At 42.4% G+C, this 17,801-nt stretch overlaps 1 protein-coding gene across 3 annotated transcripts in view; it reads right to left on the bottom strand.

Moving 5' to 3' along the window:
• LOC118402606 (synaptotagmin-14) overlaps positions 1–17,801 on the bottom strand; it is a 150,256-nt gene that overhangs the window by 31,719 nt on the left and 100,736 nt on the right. For all 3 annotated transcript variants that reach the window (XM_035800791.2, XM_035800781.2, XM_035800788.2), the window contains exon 5: positions 2,151–2,422. In XM_035800791.2, the coding sequence (XP_035656684.1) occupies positions 2,151–2,422 (272 nt within the window). The remainder of the gene's footprint in view (positions 1–2,150; positions 2,423–17,801) is intronic.

The raw sequence follows: 17,801 nt of genomic DNA, 5'->3' as shown, positions 1-17,801 counted from the left end.
CGTTTGCTTAATATATTCTTAGAAGTCTAAGCCGTTGAGGGAGGGGGGTTCTAAGCAGACATATAGAATTGTTTTAAGAAGGTCATACGGATCATTTAGCTACTTTATTTAGCATTTTAGGACCCCTTTAGATATAAAAAAATGATATTGAATTTGGCCTTCACTACTAGAGCCCATAGAAACACATTGAATAAGATTCATAAATGGCAAAAAAAGACATAAGGGTTTGAAGCGTCTGTCCTATATCTAGGAGATATTAGAAAGGAAATAAATATTTTTTCTTTTACACAGGAATTATAGGTATATATATATTATCTTCTCACCTATTAATTTGTATGCGTTACCTTAGACGAGTCGGAGAAAGCCATCGTGTTCGTGAGACTCTCCTTTTCCTACAGGGGGTCATTTTTGGTTTTTCTAGGTCTAACCTGTCACAGATTCCCCCGGTACTGCTGCTCATTCCCTACACCATCTCTGGAGGTCTACGTCACCGGCCTCTAGGCGTCACTGAACTGTTTCATTACGCACACCTGGTTCCCATTTCCCCTGATTAGTAATTGTATACAGTATTTGTGCCCTCTGTTCACCATTGTCTTGTCGGTTATTGTTCCCATGTCCGTTGGTCTATGAGTACCTGTGCTTTGTTATTTCGTGTTGCGTGTACTGTGCACTTTTTATTACAGGTCTTGTCCTGTGTATTGTTGTGCATTTGTTATTACGGGTCTCGACACCGTGTAGTGTATTACGGGTCTCGCCCCGTGTATTTATTAGGTTTTACCTCGCACTTTTGTTTGGGATTACATCCCTGTGTTTTTGTATACGTGTTTGTTTTGGGCTTCATGGCAGGTACTCATCAGGTACTACTGGAATGTCTACCAATGGCATGTCCATCTTTTTGTGAGAAATTACACTGGTCACTCAAAACATTTATTTAGTCATTATAAAGTATAAATATGAATACACATTTTACTAATCAATTATAAATGGAGTTACATGGAATTATTATAAAGTGCTACCCCAAAATGTTTTTAGCATTAAGGCCTGCAGTGTGAACAAAGCATAAGAGTGCAATGTAAAACTTCACCCTGGAGTATTGATTTACTGACGGATCTGTAGGGATACAGTTTGTGTGCTTCCATGTGTTCTATCTCTCCATCCAGCCGAAGGTCTCACAATTTCTAAGAGTGTACAAGGCAAGAGGCCAATCTCATCACACCGTTTTCACATTGCACGAGGGTGGAGAGAACTTTTGCGTAAATGTACAAATGCTTCACAATATCTGTGACAAGATCAGCCTCTTGTTTAGCACTCTCTCTGTACTTTCCTTATTTGCACCACTGTTTATGGTCATGCCATATCAATGAGTCTCAGTTTACACCTTTTTATTTTATGTTAGTGTCTGATCTCATCTCTGATTCAGACCTTTTACACCTACCTACATATTGTGGAAGGACCACCACAGGGCAGGCTGGGCTCACGGATAGTAGCCCAACAAGGCATGGGAGACAAGGTAACCAGAGGCAATTAAGCACAGCTGACGGTACTAATGACATATTCTCCTTCCCCTATAAGAGAGAGTGTGGAACCAGCAGAGGGGGGCGATCTCTGAAAGATGGCCACTGAGACAGAGGAGCTATCCATGAAGGTGACATTCCCGTGACTTTTGTTGTAGTTTAAAGATAATCGTATTGTGTTCCTATTTGATCTGGAGAAGAAGATGTATGTTTTTTCCTTGGGAGATTTTCATTGATTATGTTGGTCTGCTCACACAATAATAATCACAAACATGTCTCACATCTTTCAAAAATAAATATATTCCAAATACATGTTGAACAAATGACTATATTATGTTTGATTCACTATTCAATTTGCATCATTGGCATACAAACTCAAGTGGTCATTTACCTTAGACGTAGCCTACATCCTTTATACGGTATGTTTTATAGAAATGTGGCAAAACACATTGGAGCGCTTTCCTGGACACAGATTAAGCCTAGTCCTAGACTAAAAAGCTAAGAATATCCAATGGAAATAATTTTGAGTCCAGGCCTAGACTTAATCTGTGTCCGGGAAACTGGCCCTCAGGAAAAACTCTTTCTCCAATATGTTACTGGTTATGTCTTTCCGGTATGTCCTGTGGTGTCTCTCACCTCTGGGCTGAGCACAGCTGTGCTGTCGCTGGGTATGTCCTCCTCATACCCCTTGTTTAGGTAACTCTCTGTCTCCTGTCCATTGCTGGCCTCGCTCGGACACTTGCCGTAGGAGTGATGGGGACTGTCGCTGTTTTGGGACAGGTTGCACTTGGCGTCGCCCAGGTCTGATGGTGTGTAGGACATCCGCGGGGAGCCGTCCTCGTCCTGGTACGGTGGTGGTTGAAGCTCATCCAGCGGGGGCGTTCGCCTCATCCTCTGGATGCAGTTCGCTGGTTGGGGGGGAAGGAGAAGAGATCATCAAACACAAACAAAATTACTTTGGCAGGCTCAAGCCCAAACCTGTCTCTTCATGTACCCTTGTTGAGTGACAATCTCCTACAATTGTAAGGGATTGATTTGGTGTATTGTCACATTCAAGCCAATATTAAAAATGAGTTTGACAGTTCTATCTAACTTCTAGTCCTTTCTTGGATCACATTTTCAGTGTGAAACACTGATATTCAGGCAGTCCCTCCAGGATTCCCTCCAGGATTTTAAATCTGTAGGTACTAAAAAGATTAACATACAGTGCCTTGCGAAAGTATTCGGCCCCCTTGAACTTTGCAACCTTTTGCCACATTTCAGGCTTCAAACATAAATATATAAAACTGTATTTTTTGTGAAGAATCAACAACAAGTGGGACACAATCATGAAGTGGAACAACATTTATTGGATATTTCAAACTGTTTTAACAAATCAAAAACTGAAAAATCGGGCGTGCAAAATAGTGATGAGCTTTGAGGGTGCTATGGTGAGTTATAGTCAATGAATAGCACTCTCGCATAGGTGTTCCTTTTGTCCATGTGTGAAAGGGCAGTGTGGAGTGCAATAGAGATAGCATAATCTGTGGATCTGTTAGTGGTATGCAAATTGGAGTGGGGTCTAGGGTTTCTGGGATAATTGTGTTGATTTGACCAGCCTTTCAAAGCACTTCATGGCTACAGACGTGAGTGCTACGGGTTGGTAGTCATTTAGGCAGGTTATCTTAGTGTTCTTGGGCACAGCTACTAAGGTAGTCTGCTTGAAACATGTTGGTAATACAGTCTCAGACAGGGAGAGGTTGAAAATGTCAGTGAAGACACTTGCCAGTTGGTCAGCGCATGCTCGGAGTACACGTCCTGGTAATCTGTCTGGCACTTCGGCCTTGTGAATGTTGACCTGTCTTACTCACATCGGCTACGGAGATCGTGATCACACAGTTGTCCGGAACAGCTGATGCTCTCATGCATGTTTCAGTATTACTTTCCTCAAAGCGAGCATAGAAGTAATTTAGCTTGTCTAGTAGGCTTGTGTACATAAAAACAAAGAAAAACAACCTGGGGTCCAATCTGCAATTAACCCTTTCAGTCCAGAGACCCTTTCAGTCCAATTAACCCTTTCATTTATCTACATGTCCTCCCTTAAATATTGTCTCAAAATTATGCATTTTACAATTTTATTTTCATGATAACCAGGGCTACAAGTAGAACACCATACAATTAGGCATACGGTCCAGTAAAAGGAAAAACCTGATAAAAACAAATTTATATGAATGCTGAAATAGTTTACACATTGGGAAATAAATATCCAACTAGTCAGTGACAGCTTTGTGGAGTTTGTGACAGCAACCAATATTGTTTTTTAAATATTTAAATAAATCATGCCTTTGTTTTAAAAATAGGAGAAAGATTGTTTTAAGCAACGTTTTTTCTTGTATTGGATGTTGGTGAAATTGTTAACTTGCATGCGGAAACCTCTGTTTTAAAACCCTTGGACTCAGTTTACTATTCCTAAATACGTTTTATCACAGGGGACAATTTTAGGACTCATCATTGTAGTCTGTTCAAAAATGTGGGATGGACCTCTGTCTGCATTCCCTTTTATTTATTTCAAAGCAATCTTACAGAAACTCCATCTATATGTAACATCATTCATTAAGATAAGAATCATAAGTTACCAAACCCATTCACAGGAATGAATAACACTAGAGATCCCTTCAGTCTCCACAGATGTAGGAAAATCCACGTGTAGTTTTTTTGCCCCTAATTTGTGGAACAATATGCAGAGTTCACTGCAGTTAGATGTACTGTTGCCACTCAGGCAGTTTAAATGATTGATTGAGGACTTCTATGTAGTTGAATGCAATTGCTTTTATTAAATGTTTATTTTTGTTAATTGTGTGCTGAATTACATTGTTTAAAACACTTGTATGTTTTAATATTCTGTTTTTATTGTAATGTGTACAGGGCTCTCTTGTAAAATAGATGTTTAATCTCAAGGTTAAATAAAATAATAAAAACATAAAACTATGAGCCTATTAAACTATTATAGACACTATGTTCTAGGATTTCCTATGATCTTCTATCTAACGACTCTTGTGTAGCTTGTCAGCATCATAGAGCAAAATATGCATTACTTGTGCGTGTTCGTGAGAGTCTCAGCATTTCATACATGGCTTTTAATAGTTTGTAGCTCAAACCATTCAGGCACTACTGTCACACCCTGATCTGTTTCACCTGTCTTTGTGCTTGTCGCCACCCCCCCCTCCACAGGTCGCCCATCTTCCCCATCCTCCCCAGTGTATTTATAGCTGTGTTTTCTGTTTGTCTGTTGCCAGTTTGTCTTGTCTCGTCAAGCCTACCAGCGTTTTCTACCAGTGTTTTTCTCTAGTCCCTGTTTTCTAGTTCTCCCGGTTTTGACCATTCTGCCTGCCCTGACAGTGAGCCTGCCTGGCGTTCTGTACCTTTCGGACTCTGCCTGTCGTTTTCCTGCCCCCTGTTTATGAAATAAACTTTTGTTACTTCAAACTGACTGCATCTGGGTCTTCTCCTGAGCTGTGATAGCTACAGTTATGTTTTTAAAGACCCCTTCGGGACCCGCCCTTGTCTCACAACCATCGCTCTAGCTCAGACCCCGTTAATCACACAGACTTATGTTGTTGTTATCTACAGATGAAGAAGAAATAGACAAATTCAATGGTACAACCCAGAAGTCTGTAACCCATTTTAAACACACAATGTTTAAAATGGGTTACAAGTTCAAAATGCTCCAGCATTATTGTGGGACTCATTGGGTTAAGACATGAATCTTAATTACATCTTCCATGATAACAATAAGAGACAAAATGCTATTTTGGGCTGTTTCTTTTTCTGAACAAACACAACTCTTTTTTGGAAAATAACAGTTGGTGAGAGCCGAGCTAATCTAGGCCTAAATTTCAATGTCATTATACAGTTCATTGTCCATTTCATCCTCCTTATCCTCCTCCATACCAATAGCTCCACTGCATAGTTGTTGGTTGTGGTACATGAAGACTCAAAAACTTTTTTTGAGTGTTGCCAAACCAATAGCTTTGCTGTCTAGGCACACAATGGCAGTTCAGACAGAGAGTCAAAAGCTGCTTATGAAAATCTTTTTTGATCAGGGCTAGTCCCAAAAAATAAACTAGCCTAGCCTATTGCCTATGTTCTGTTCAGTTTTTGAAGGACAACACAACGATTTGAAAGAGGACTGGAGGTCAACTTTGATAAATTGCCACTACTTTAATTGATTAAAAAGTATCTGTTTCTAACCCATGATGTACAGTTTCTTCAGAAAGTATCCATACGCCTTAACTTATTCCACATTTTGTTGCGTTACAGTCTGAATTCAAAATTGATTAAATATGTTTTACCTATCTACACACAATACCCCATAACGACAATGTGAAAACATGTTTTTAGAAATGTTTGTAAATGAAATACAGAAATATGTAATTTACACAAGTATTCACACCTCAGTACTCTGTAGAAGCACCTTTGGCAGTTAAAACCTCTTAAAGAGGCTGTGAATTTTTGCAGCTTTTTGTTAAAAATCGCGCAACATTTCAACGTCCTGCTACTCATGCCAGGAATATAGTATATGCATATGATTAGTATGTGTGGATAGAAAACACTCTGAAGTCTCTAAAACTGGTTAAATTATGTCTGTGACTATAACAGAACGTGTGTAGGAGGCAAAATCCCAAGGAAAACTTCACAAAAAAAAAAAAAAAATATCCCTCCGCCAGTCTCTGTATTGTCTATGGCAAAATCTCTAAGGGAAAATAGATAGCGTCCAATTAACAATGCCTACAGCTTCCATACGATGTCGCCAGTACTAGCAATTGAGTTGAAGTTTATCCTTGGTGAGATGAGGAATAGGCACTTCCTGTCTTTGGGTACACCGGAGGAAGTTATGAAAGGGAGAATATGGACCATGATTTCAAGACTTGCTGCTATTGAATACAGATCGTCCCGTGATCAATTTGATCGATTATTAACGTTTACTAATACCTAAAGTTGTATTACAAAAGTAGTTTGAAGTGTTTTGTCAAAGTTTATAGGCAACCTTTTTAATAAAAAAAAATGACGTTGCATTTTGGAAAGCAGTTTTTTCCTGATCATACGGGCTTCATAAATGGACATTTTGGGTATACATGGACGGATTTAATCGAAAAAAAGACCCAATTGTGATGTTTATGGGACATATAGGAGTGCCAACAAAGAAGCTCGTCAAAGGTAATGAATGTTTTATATTTTATTTCTGCGTTTTGTGTACTCTAATTATTCTGTTTACGTCCCCTTTGGGTATTTCGGGGGTTGCATGCTATCAGATAATAGCTTCTCATGCTTTCGCCGAAAAGCATTTTAAAAATCTGACATGTTGGCTAGATTCACAACGAGTGTAGCTTTAATTGAGTACCCTGCATGTGTGTTTTAATGAAAGTTTGAGTTGTATCAAGTACTATTAGTTGTCACTCTGAAATTTCCCCTGATTTCCGCTGATGTTGATGCCTGTACAGGGCTGCATCCCTAACAATTTCCAGGTCTTGTCATATATTTTCAAGTAGATTTAAGTAAAAACTGTAAATTGGCCACTCAGGAACATTCACTGTCTTCTTGGTAAGCAACTACGGTGTAGATTTGGCCTTGTGTTTTAGGTTATTGTCCTGCTGAAAGGTGAATACACCACTAGTGTCTAGTGGAAAGCAAACTCAACCAGATTTTCCTGACGGATTTTGCCTGTGCTTAGCTCCATTCCATTTTTTTTTTAATCAGGAAAAACTCCCTCGCCCTTAATAATTACAAGGATACTCATAACATGATGCAGCCACCAGTATGCTTGATGTTTGGCTTTTCCCCAAACATAACACTTTGTATTCAGTACAAAAAGTTAATTGTTTTGCAACAGTTGTTGTAGTACAGTATTACTTTAGTGCCTTGTTGCAAACAGAATGCATGTTTTAGAATATTTGTATTCTGCACATTCTTTGTTCTTTTTACTCTGTCAATTAGGTTAGTATTGCGAAATAACCATAATATTGATCCATCCTCAGTTTTTTTTTCCTATCACAGCCATTAAACTCTGTAACTGTTTTAAAGTCAACATTGGACTCATGGTGAAATCCCTGAGCGGATACCTTCCTCTCCGTCAACTGAGTTAGGAAGGACGCCTGTGTCAAAAAGCAGGCGGCAGGTAGTCTAGTGGATAGAGCTTTGGACTAGTAACCAAAAAGTTGCAAGATCACATTCCTGAGCTGACAAGGTAAAAATCTGTCATTTTGCCCCTGAACAAGGCAGTTAAGAACAAATTCTTATTTTCAATGATGGCCAAGGAACAGTGGGTTAACTGAATTTCCTAGTTAAATAAAAGAAAATGTGACTGGGTGAATTGATACACCACCCAATGCACTGGTATCCATTTCATTCCACGAAGGGCTGGTTTTCGCATCTCCCTTGTACTAGATGAATTAAGGTCACTAATTGGTAAGGAACTCTCCAAGCCTGGTTGTCTAGGGCTTAATTGAAAGGAAAAACAAAAACCAGCAGACACTAGGCCCTCCATGGAATGAGTTTGACACCCCTGGTCCAAAGTGTAATTAATAACTTCCCCATGTTCAAAGGGATATCCAATGTCTGCTTTTTTACCCATCTACCAATAGGTTCCCTTCTTTGAGAGGCATAAGAAAACCTCCCTGGTCTCTGTGGTTGAATCTGTGTTTGAAATTCACTGCTCGACTGAGGGACCTTATGTTGGGGTACAGAGATGAGGTAGTCATTCAAAAATCATGTTAAACACTATTATTGCACACCGAATGAGTACATGAAACTAATTATTTGACTTGTTAAGCAATTATTTACTCCTGACCTTATTTAGGCTTTCCATAACAAAGGAATACTTATTGACTCAAGATATTTTAGCTTTTAACTTTTTTTATATATATATTTTTTTACCTCTTATTTCTTTCTTTAAGTTCGTGGTATCCAATATGTAGTTACAGTCTTGTCCCATCGCTGCAACTCGCGTACAGACTCTGGAGAGGCGAAGGTCGAGAGCCGTGCGTCCTCCGAAAGACGACCCAGCCAAGCCGCACTGCTTCTTGACACAATGCCTGGTTAACCCGAAAGTCAGCTGCACCAATGTGTCAGAGGAAACACCGTACACCTGGCAACCAGGTTGGCGTGCAAGCGCCTGGCCCGCCACAGGAGTTGCTAGAGCACAAATGGGACAAGGACATCCCGGCCAGCCAAACACTCCCCTAACCCAGACGACGCTGGGCCAATTGTGCGGCGCCTCATGGGTCTGCCAGTCAAGGCCGGCCCCACAACAGAGCCTGGACTCAAACCAGGAGTGGCTTAAAATGTTTTATTGATTTGGAACATTTTCAAAAAACCTAATTCAACTTTGACATTATGGGTTATAGTGTAGGCCAGTGACAAAACATCTCAATCTAATCCATTATAAATTAAAACTGTAACACAACCAAATGTGGAAAAGTCAAGGGCTGTGAATACTTTCTGAAGGTACTGTATTTATTAGTTATTGACCTCACAATAAAACAGATTTCGAGTAACTTACATTGTGGTGATGAAACTTGAAGAAGCAGCCATGGCACAATCAATTGGAAATGGACAGCTCATGGTGCTGAAATAAAATTTGAGTAGGCATAATTCATTTCAACTAGCTGTCAAGATCCGGCTCCGAACGCGGGTTCGAGGCAGACACAGCAGTCTTGAGATGGTGTTTTAAGGTAAAAAGGAAAGTTCTTTAGGCAAAAATATAAATCCACAACGTCTCACGGTATCCTCAACTTGCCACGAGATCGGGGCCACGATCTTAGCGGCAGGAAGGATAGGCATGTCAGTATCTTCTCGAATGGCAGGAGCGTAGACTCGGGACAAGGCGTCTGGTTTGAGATTCTTAGACCTGGGCCGATAGGTGAGGATAAACTGGAATCGATTGAAGAAAAGAGATCATCAAGCTTGTCTGGAGTTCAACCGCTTCGCCTGCTGGATATACTCCAGATTTTTGTGGTCCGTAAGCACTTGAAACAGTTGAGAAGCCCCTTCGAGCCAGTGTCTCCATTCCTTCAATGCCACCTTAACCGCTAGGTGTTCACAATCCCCCACATCGTAGTTCCTCTCGGCTGGGGTAAGCCGGTGTGAGAAGAAGGCGCAAGGGTAGAGCTTCTTGTCTTCACCCCTCTGAGACAGGACAACTCCAACACCAACCTCTGATGCGTCTACCTCCACCACAAAAGTTTCATCCGCAGTCTGTAGTGTCAGGATGGGAGCAGAGAGGATGCGCTGCTTGAGTCCTTGGAAGGCCGTCTCTGCTTCTTTTCCCCACAGAAACCTTGCGTTGCCACCCTTGGTTAAAGCTGAGAGAGGGGCTGGCACCAAGCTGAAGTTCTTGATGAACTTGCGTAAAAGTTTGTGAAGCCCAGGAAACGCTGAACTTCCTAAACGGACTTGGGGGTGGGCCAATCCGCTTCCGCCCCTACCTTCCTGGAGTCCATTTGGACTCGAACGGTTTCCACTACAAATCCCAGGAATTGTACTCGGGAGGAATGGAATTCACATTTTTCAGGCTTAACGTACAAATGGCTGTCTAGGAGGCGTTTGATTACTTGTCTGACATGCTTTGTGTTTTCTTGAAGGCAGCTCAAAAAGATGAGGATGTCATCCAAGTTAAGCATATCCCTAAGCACATCGTTTATGAGCGCTTGGAACACCGCCGGGGCGTTGGTCAGGCCGAAGGGCATCACCAAGTATTCGTAGTGACCAGTAGGCGTGTTGAAAGCGGTCTTCCACTGGTCACCGTGTCTGACCCGCACAAGATGGTATGCGTTCCGCAGGTCAAGCTTAGTGAAGACAGCTGCTTCCTGGAGCAGCTCATCTGCTGTGGCCATATGGGGTAGCGGTTACGGACGGTTATGGCATTGAGTCCCCGGTAGTCGATGCAAGGAAGTAATCCACCGTCTTTTTTGGCCCCAAAGAAAAACCCTGCTCCCGCGGGCGAGGTGAACGGACGAATGAGGCCTGCTGTTCGGGAGGAGATAGGGAAAAGATCCGACCTCTGAGGGGGGGTGGGGGCTGATGGGCCAATCGTAAGGTCTATGGGGTCGTAGCATGGTGGCCCTCTGTTTGCTTAATACCGGTTTGAGGTCATGGTAACACTCGGGAACTCGGGACAGGCTAAAATTGTAGACCTTCACAAGGCTGGGATGGGCTACAGGACAATAGGCAAGCAGCTTGGTGAGAAGGCAACAACTGTTGGCGCAATTATTAGAAAATGGAAGAAGTTCAGGACGATGGTCAATCACTCTCGGTCTGGGGCTCCATGCAAGATCTCACCTCGCGGGGCATCAATGATCATGAGGAAGGTGAAGGATCAGCCCAGAACTACACGGCAGGACCTGGTCAATGACCTGAAGAGAGCTGGGACCACAGTCAAAAAGAAAACCATTAGTAACACACTACGCCGTCATGGATTAAATTCCTGCAGCGCACGCAAGGTCCCCCTGCTCAAGCCAGCGCATGTCCAGGCCCGTCTGAAGTTTGCCAATGACCATCTGGATGATCCAGAGGAGGAATGGGAGAAGGTCATGTGGTCTGATGAGACACAAATAGAGCTTTTTGGTCTAAACTCCACTCGCCGTGTTTGGAGGAAGAAGAAGGATGAATGCAACCCCAAGAACACCATCCCAACCGTGAAGCATGGAGGTGGAAACATCATTCTTTGGGGATGCTTTTCTGCAAAGGGTACAGGACGACTGCACCGTATTGAGGGGAGGATGGATGGGGCCATGTATCGCGAGATCTTGGCCAACAACCTCCTTCCCTCAGTAAGAGCATTGAAGATGGGTCGTGGCTGGGTCTTCCAGCATGACAACGACCCAAAACACACAGCCAGGGCAACTAAGGAGTGGCTCCGTAAGAAGCATCTCAAGGTAGAGAAGAAGACAGTAGAAAATCTTTGGAGGGAGCTGAAAGTCCGTATTGCCCAGTGACAGCCCCGAAACCTGAAGGATCTGGAGAAGGTATGTATGGAGGAGTGAGCTAAAATCCCTGCTGCAGTGTGTGAAAACCTGGTCAAGAACTACAGGAAACGTATGATCTCTGTAATTGCAAACAAAGGTTTCTATACCAAATATTAAGTTCTGCTTTTCTGATGTATCAAATACTTATTGCATGCAATAAAATGCAAATTAATTACTTAAAAATCATACAATGTGATTTTCTTGATTTTTAGATTCCGTCTCTCACAGTTGAAGTGTACCTATGGTAAAAATTACAGACCTCTACATGCTTTGTAAGTAGGAAAACCTGCAAAATCGGCAGTGTATCAAATACTTGTTCTCCCCACTGTATGTATTCAGACCCTTCCCTATGAGACTTGAAATTGAGCTCAGGTGCATCCTGTGTCCATTGATCATCCTTGAGATGTTTCTACAACTTGATTGGAGTCTACTGGTGGTAAATCTAATTGATTGGACATGATTTGGAAAGGCCCACACCAGCCTACATAAGGTCCCACAGTTGATAGTGCATGTCAGCGCACAAACCAAGCCATGAAGTCCAAAGAATTGTCTGTAGAGCTCTGAGACAGGATTGTATCAAGGCACAGATCTGGGGAAGGGTACCAAAGAAATTCTGCAGTATTGAAGGTCCCCAAGAACACAATGGCCTCCATCATTCTTAAATGGAAGAAGTTTGGAATCACCAATACCCTTCCTAGAGCTGGCCGTACGGCCAAACTGAGCAATTGGGGTAGAATGGCCTTGGTCAGGGATGTGACCAAGAACCCAATGGTCACTCTGACAGAGCTCCAGAGTTCCTCTGTGGAAATGGGAAGGACAACCATCTCTGCAACACTCCACCAAAGCGGCCAGACGGAAGCCACTCCTCAGTAAAAGGCACATGATAGCCAGCTTGAAGTTTGTCAAAAGGCACCTAAAGGACTCTCATTTCTCATGGTCTCTCATGGTCTGATGAAACCAAGATTTAACTATTTGCCCTGAATGCCAATGCGTAACGACTGCAGAAAACCTGGCACCATCCCTACGGTGAAGCATGGTGGTGGCAGCATCATGCTGTGGGGATGTTTGTCAGTGTCAGGGACTGGGAGACTAGCCAGGATTGAGGCAAAGATGAACGGAGCAAAGTACAGAGATCTTTGATGAAAACATGCTCTAGATCGTGCAGTGCCTCTGACTGGGGCGAAGGTTCACCTTCCAACAGGACACACAGACAAGACAACACAGGAATGGCTTCGGGACAAGTCTCTGAATGTCCATGAGTGTTCCAGCCAGAGCCCGGACTTGAACCCTATCGAACATCTCCAAAGAGACCTGAAAATAGATGTGCAAAGACACTCCCCATCCAACCTGACAAAGCTTGAGAGGATCTGCAGAGAAGAATGGGAGAAACTCCCCAAATACAGGTGTGCCAAGCTTGTAGCATCATACCCAAGAAGACCTGTAATCGCTGCCAAAGGTGCTTCAACAAAGTACTGATTAAAGGGTCTGAATACTTATGTAAATGTGATATTGCATTATTACTTTTTAATTTCTATGCAAAAATGTCTAAACACCTGTTTTTACTTTGTCATAATGGGGTATTGTGTGTAGATTGATGGAGAGAAAAAAAACAATTTAATCAATTTTAGAATAAGGCTGTAATGTAACAAAATGTGGAAAAAGTCAAGGGGTCTGAATAATTTCAGAATGCACTGTACCTCAATCATGTGTAGTACTTACTATAGAATGTTGTAGTATACTGTAGAATAATTTAGTAAATACTACAGTGTACTACAGACCACAAAAAATACTAAACTAAATACTACAGTAATGTCCCCAAAAACATTACAGGAAATACTACACTGAACAAAAATATAAACTCAGCATGCAATTATTTCAAATATTTTTTTGAGTTACAGTTCATATAAGGAAATCAGTCAATTGAAATAAATTCATTAGGCCCTAATTTATGGATTTCACGACTGGGAATAAAGATATGCATCTGTTGGTCACAGATACCTTGGAAAAAAAGTAGGGGTGTATATCAGAAAACCAGTTAGTATCTGGTGTGACCATTTGCCTTTTGCAGCGCAACACATCTCCGTTGCATAGAGGTGATCAAGGCTGTTTATTGTGGCCTATGGAATGTTGTCCCACGCCTCTTCAATGATTGTGCGAAGTTGCTGTATATGGTGACATGTTTGGCGAGTATGCAGACCATGGAAGAACTGGGACATTTTCAGCTTCCAGAAATTGTTTACAGATCCTTGCGACATGTGGCCGTGCATTATCAGGCTGAAACATGAGGTAATACCGGCGAATGAATGGCACAAATGAATGACCAAATACTTATTTTTCCACCATAATTTGCAAATAAATTCATTAACAATCCTACAATGTGATTTTCTGGATTTCTTTTTCTAATTTTCTCTGTCATAATTAAAGTGTACCTATGATGAAAATTACAGGCCTCATCTTTTTAAGTGGGAGAACTTGCACAATTGGTGGCTGACTAAATACTTTCTTGCCCCACTGTATATCTGTTCTTAGTTCAAATTTTTTGAACGGGGCATGCTTATTTAAGATGGTGAGGAAGGCACTTTTAAAGAATAACCAGTCATCCTCTACTGACGGGATGTGGTCAATATCCTTCCAGGATACCCGGGCCAGGTTGATTAGAAAGGCCTGCTCGCTGAAGTGTTTTCGGGAGCGTTTGACAGTGATGAGGGGTGGTCATTTGACCGCGGACCCATTACGGACGCAGGCAATGAGGCAGTGATCGCTGAGATCCTGGTTGAAGACATCAGAGGTGTATTCAGAGGGCAGGTTGGTCAGGATGATATCTATGAGGATGCCAGTGTTTACGGATTTAGGGTTGTACCTGGTAGGTTCCTTGATAATTTGTGTGAGATTGAGGGCATTTAGCTTAGATTGTAGGATGGCCGGGGTGTTAAGTATATCCCAGTTTAGGTCACCTAACAGTACGAACTCTGAAGATAAATGGGGGTTAATTAATTCACATATGGTGTCCAGGGCACAGCTGGGGGCTGAGGGAGGTCTAAAATAAGCGGCAACAGTGAGAGACTAATTTCTGGAAAGGTGGATTTTTAAAAGTAGAAACTCAAACTGTTTGGGCACGGACCTGGATACCATGACAGAACTCTGCAGACACTCTCTGCAGTAGATTGCAAGTCCGCCCCTTTTGGCAGTTCTCTCTCGGCAGAAAATATCATTGGGGATGGACATTTCAGAATTTTTGGTGGCCTTTCAGAATTTTTGTTGGCCTTCCTAAGCCATGATTCAGACACGGCTAGCACATCAGGGTTGGCAGAGTGTGCTAAAGCAGTGAATAAAACAAACTTAGGGAGGAGGCTTCTGATGTTAACATGTATGAATCCAAGGCTTTGCGATTACAGAAGTAAACAAATGATAGCACCTGGGGAATAGATGTGGAACTGAGAGCTACAGGGCCTTGGTTAACCTCTACGTCACCAGACGAACAGAGGAGGAGTAGGATAAGGGTACAGCTGAATGCTATAAGAACTGGTCGTCTAGTGCGTTGGGAACAGAGAACAAAAGGAGCAGATTTCTGGACATGGTGGAATAGATGCAGGGCATAATGTACAGACAAGGGTATGGTAGGATGTGAGTACAGTGAAGGTAGACCTAGGCATGGGGTGACGATGAGAGAGGTTCCGTCTCTGGAGGCCCCAGTCAAGCCAGGTGAGGTCTCCACATGTGTTTGGGTTGAGACAAAAGAGCTATCTTAGGCATGTTGAGCGGGACTGAGGGCTCTACATTGAAATAAAACAATAAGAACTAGCCGAGACAGCAGTATTGACATAGAGAGAGGAATAAAGCAATCACAGGTGTTGATCAGGAGAGGTAAGACAACAACGGGTAAATGGCGTTGAATGTGCAGAGCAGGTCAATTAGGTACATAGAGGACCTGAGTTCGAGGCTGAGACTGACAGATAAACAAAATGAGGTACCGTGTTATTGAAACAGTCCAGGGTGTGTAGCTGTGTAACCGAGTGATCATAGGATCCAACGAGCATTAATAGGTGAGTCAGGGAGCTGTTCAGAAGTCAGTACTACGCTAGGCAAGCGGGAGACACAGCGTTCAGAAAGCTAGCGGGCCGGGGCTAGCAGATGGTTCGTCGGCAACATTGTAACAGAATAGCCTGTTGAGACAACATCGGGTATTACGCCGGCAGACCAGTCATGATGGATCGGCGGGGCTCCGCGTCGACAATAATAATGGGTCCAGGACAATTGGCAAAAGAGGCATTGTAGCCCTAGAATTAGCTGATATATGGGCCTAGCTCGAGGCTAGCTCAAGGATAACTGATGCTTGCTTCGGGACAGAGCCGTTAGTAGCCACTCGTTTGCAGCTAACTAGCTGCGATGATCTGATGTAATGATTCAGAGTGGCAGGAATCCGGTGATGTGGTAGAGAGAAGCAGTCTAATATGCTCTGGGTTGATATCGCGCCGTGCAGACGGCAGGTATTGTCCGAGCTAAGGCTGGCTGGTGTCCGAGCAAAAAGGTGAAGACCTCTAGCCATGGCTAACAAAGACTATTAGCTAGTTAGCTGGCTAGCTCCTGATGGAGTTTCCAGTTCTAAGGAATAAAAATAACAGATCCGTACCACATTGGGTGAGGCGGGTTGCAGGAAAGTATATTTAGTTCGTAGATAGAAAGTGTGATTAAAATATATGAAAAAGACTGCCTATTTACAAGGGATAGGACCGGGATAAGACAAAGGCAAACACACGTCCGACTGCTACGCCATCTTGGTTCTAAGAAATGCTCACTAACAGGAACGTAAACAAATGTGTGGGACTGACACTTTACGTGTTTATATTTTTGTTCAGTGGCAAATTAATATCCACACTAACACTACAGTCTGCAAAAACACAACAGTAATTACTATAGTATATACCAGAGGTGTGGACTCGAGGCACATATATGATGACTTGCAACTCCACTTTGACTTTAACACCAATGACTCGTGACATAACTTGGACTTGAGCCTTTTGACTCGAACTGACTTGATACCCTTCCCAAGCCCAAATATATAAAATGATGCTATTAAAAAAAAAGTGTGCAGTGCATCAACTCTTCATTTAACAGATTACAGTTTGAATCGGACAGCAGGAAATCAAATTGAGCCAGCTGAGAAATAGTTTCATGTGGCAGTGCAGAGGAATGTCGGCGGGTGAATTCAAATGAGCCCTTGGAAAGATGATACCGCAAATTATTATTTTCGGATATAAAGACTATGCTGTATCAACAAAAAACGGATTGCAACTTGCAAAACATGCGGGAAGAAAATGACAGGCGCAACAATTTCAGCACAAAGAAGCAGCACAAAGAAGGGTAAATCGTGGCTAATATAGCTGACCGCTATATCATTCATAACTTTGCTAGTGTATTATGTTGGCTAACATTAAATCAATGAGCCTCCACACAGTCAGTCAGTACGGGAACGTGATCAACTGGCTAGGCAGTTGGTAGCCTAAATCCTGCCTGATGTTGCTGCTGGTCCTAAAGCCATTGACATATGTTAGCCTATTGTAACCACACAGTGTGTGTGTGTGTGTTATTGTTGGGCGATTGTGTACAAGCCTACATTGCTCGATTGCTCCCCATAGTGATCCTCGATAGTCCATCGCTATTGGGGGGGTCTTACTTATAGCTACCCATGTATTTCCATGGAAATATAACATTTATTTGGAAAGTAATAAATATATTTTTAAAAGCATTCATGATTTGCGTAATTGTAATATACTAACTATTACTCTTGTTAAAAACATGAAATATTACATTTGGTGAAGAGCACATTATGACTAGTTTAAGACTCGAAACTCAAGATTTAGGACTTGAGGGATACCCTTGTCTCATCGCGCACCAGCGACTCCTGTGACGGGCCGGGCGCAGTGCGCGCTAAGCAAGGTTGCCAGGTGCACGGTGTTTCCTCCGACACATTGGTGCGGCTGGCTTCCGGATTGGATGCGCGCTGTGTTAACTTCTTGGATATAGGGGGCGCTCTTTTAATTTATGGATAAAAAAACATTCCCGTTTTAAACAAGATATTTTGTCACGAAAAGAAGCTCGACTATGCATATAATTGACGGCTTTGGAAAGAAAACTATTGTCTGTGAGTGCCACAGAACTAATGCTACAGGCGAAACCAAGATGAAACTTCAAACAGGAAGTGAGCCAGATTTTTGAGGCGCTGTGTTCCAATGTCTCCTTATATGGCAGTGAATGCACCAGGAACGAGCCTACACTTTCTGTCGTT

The sequence above is a fragment of the Oncorhynchus keta genome, chromosome 2 (genome assembly GCF_023373465.1).
Source record: "Oncorhynchus keta strain PuntledgeMale-10-30-2019 chromosome 2, Oket_V2, whole genome shotgun sequence".
NCBI lineage: Eukaryota > Metazoa > Chordata > Actinopteri > Salmoniformes > Salmonidae > Oncorhynchus > Oncorhynchus keta.
This window is presented reverse-complemented; position numbering and strand designations above follow the sequence as displayed.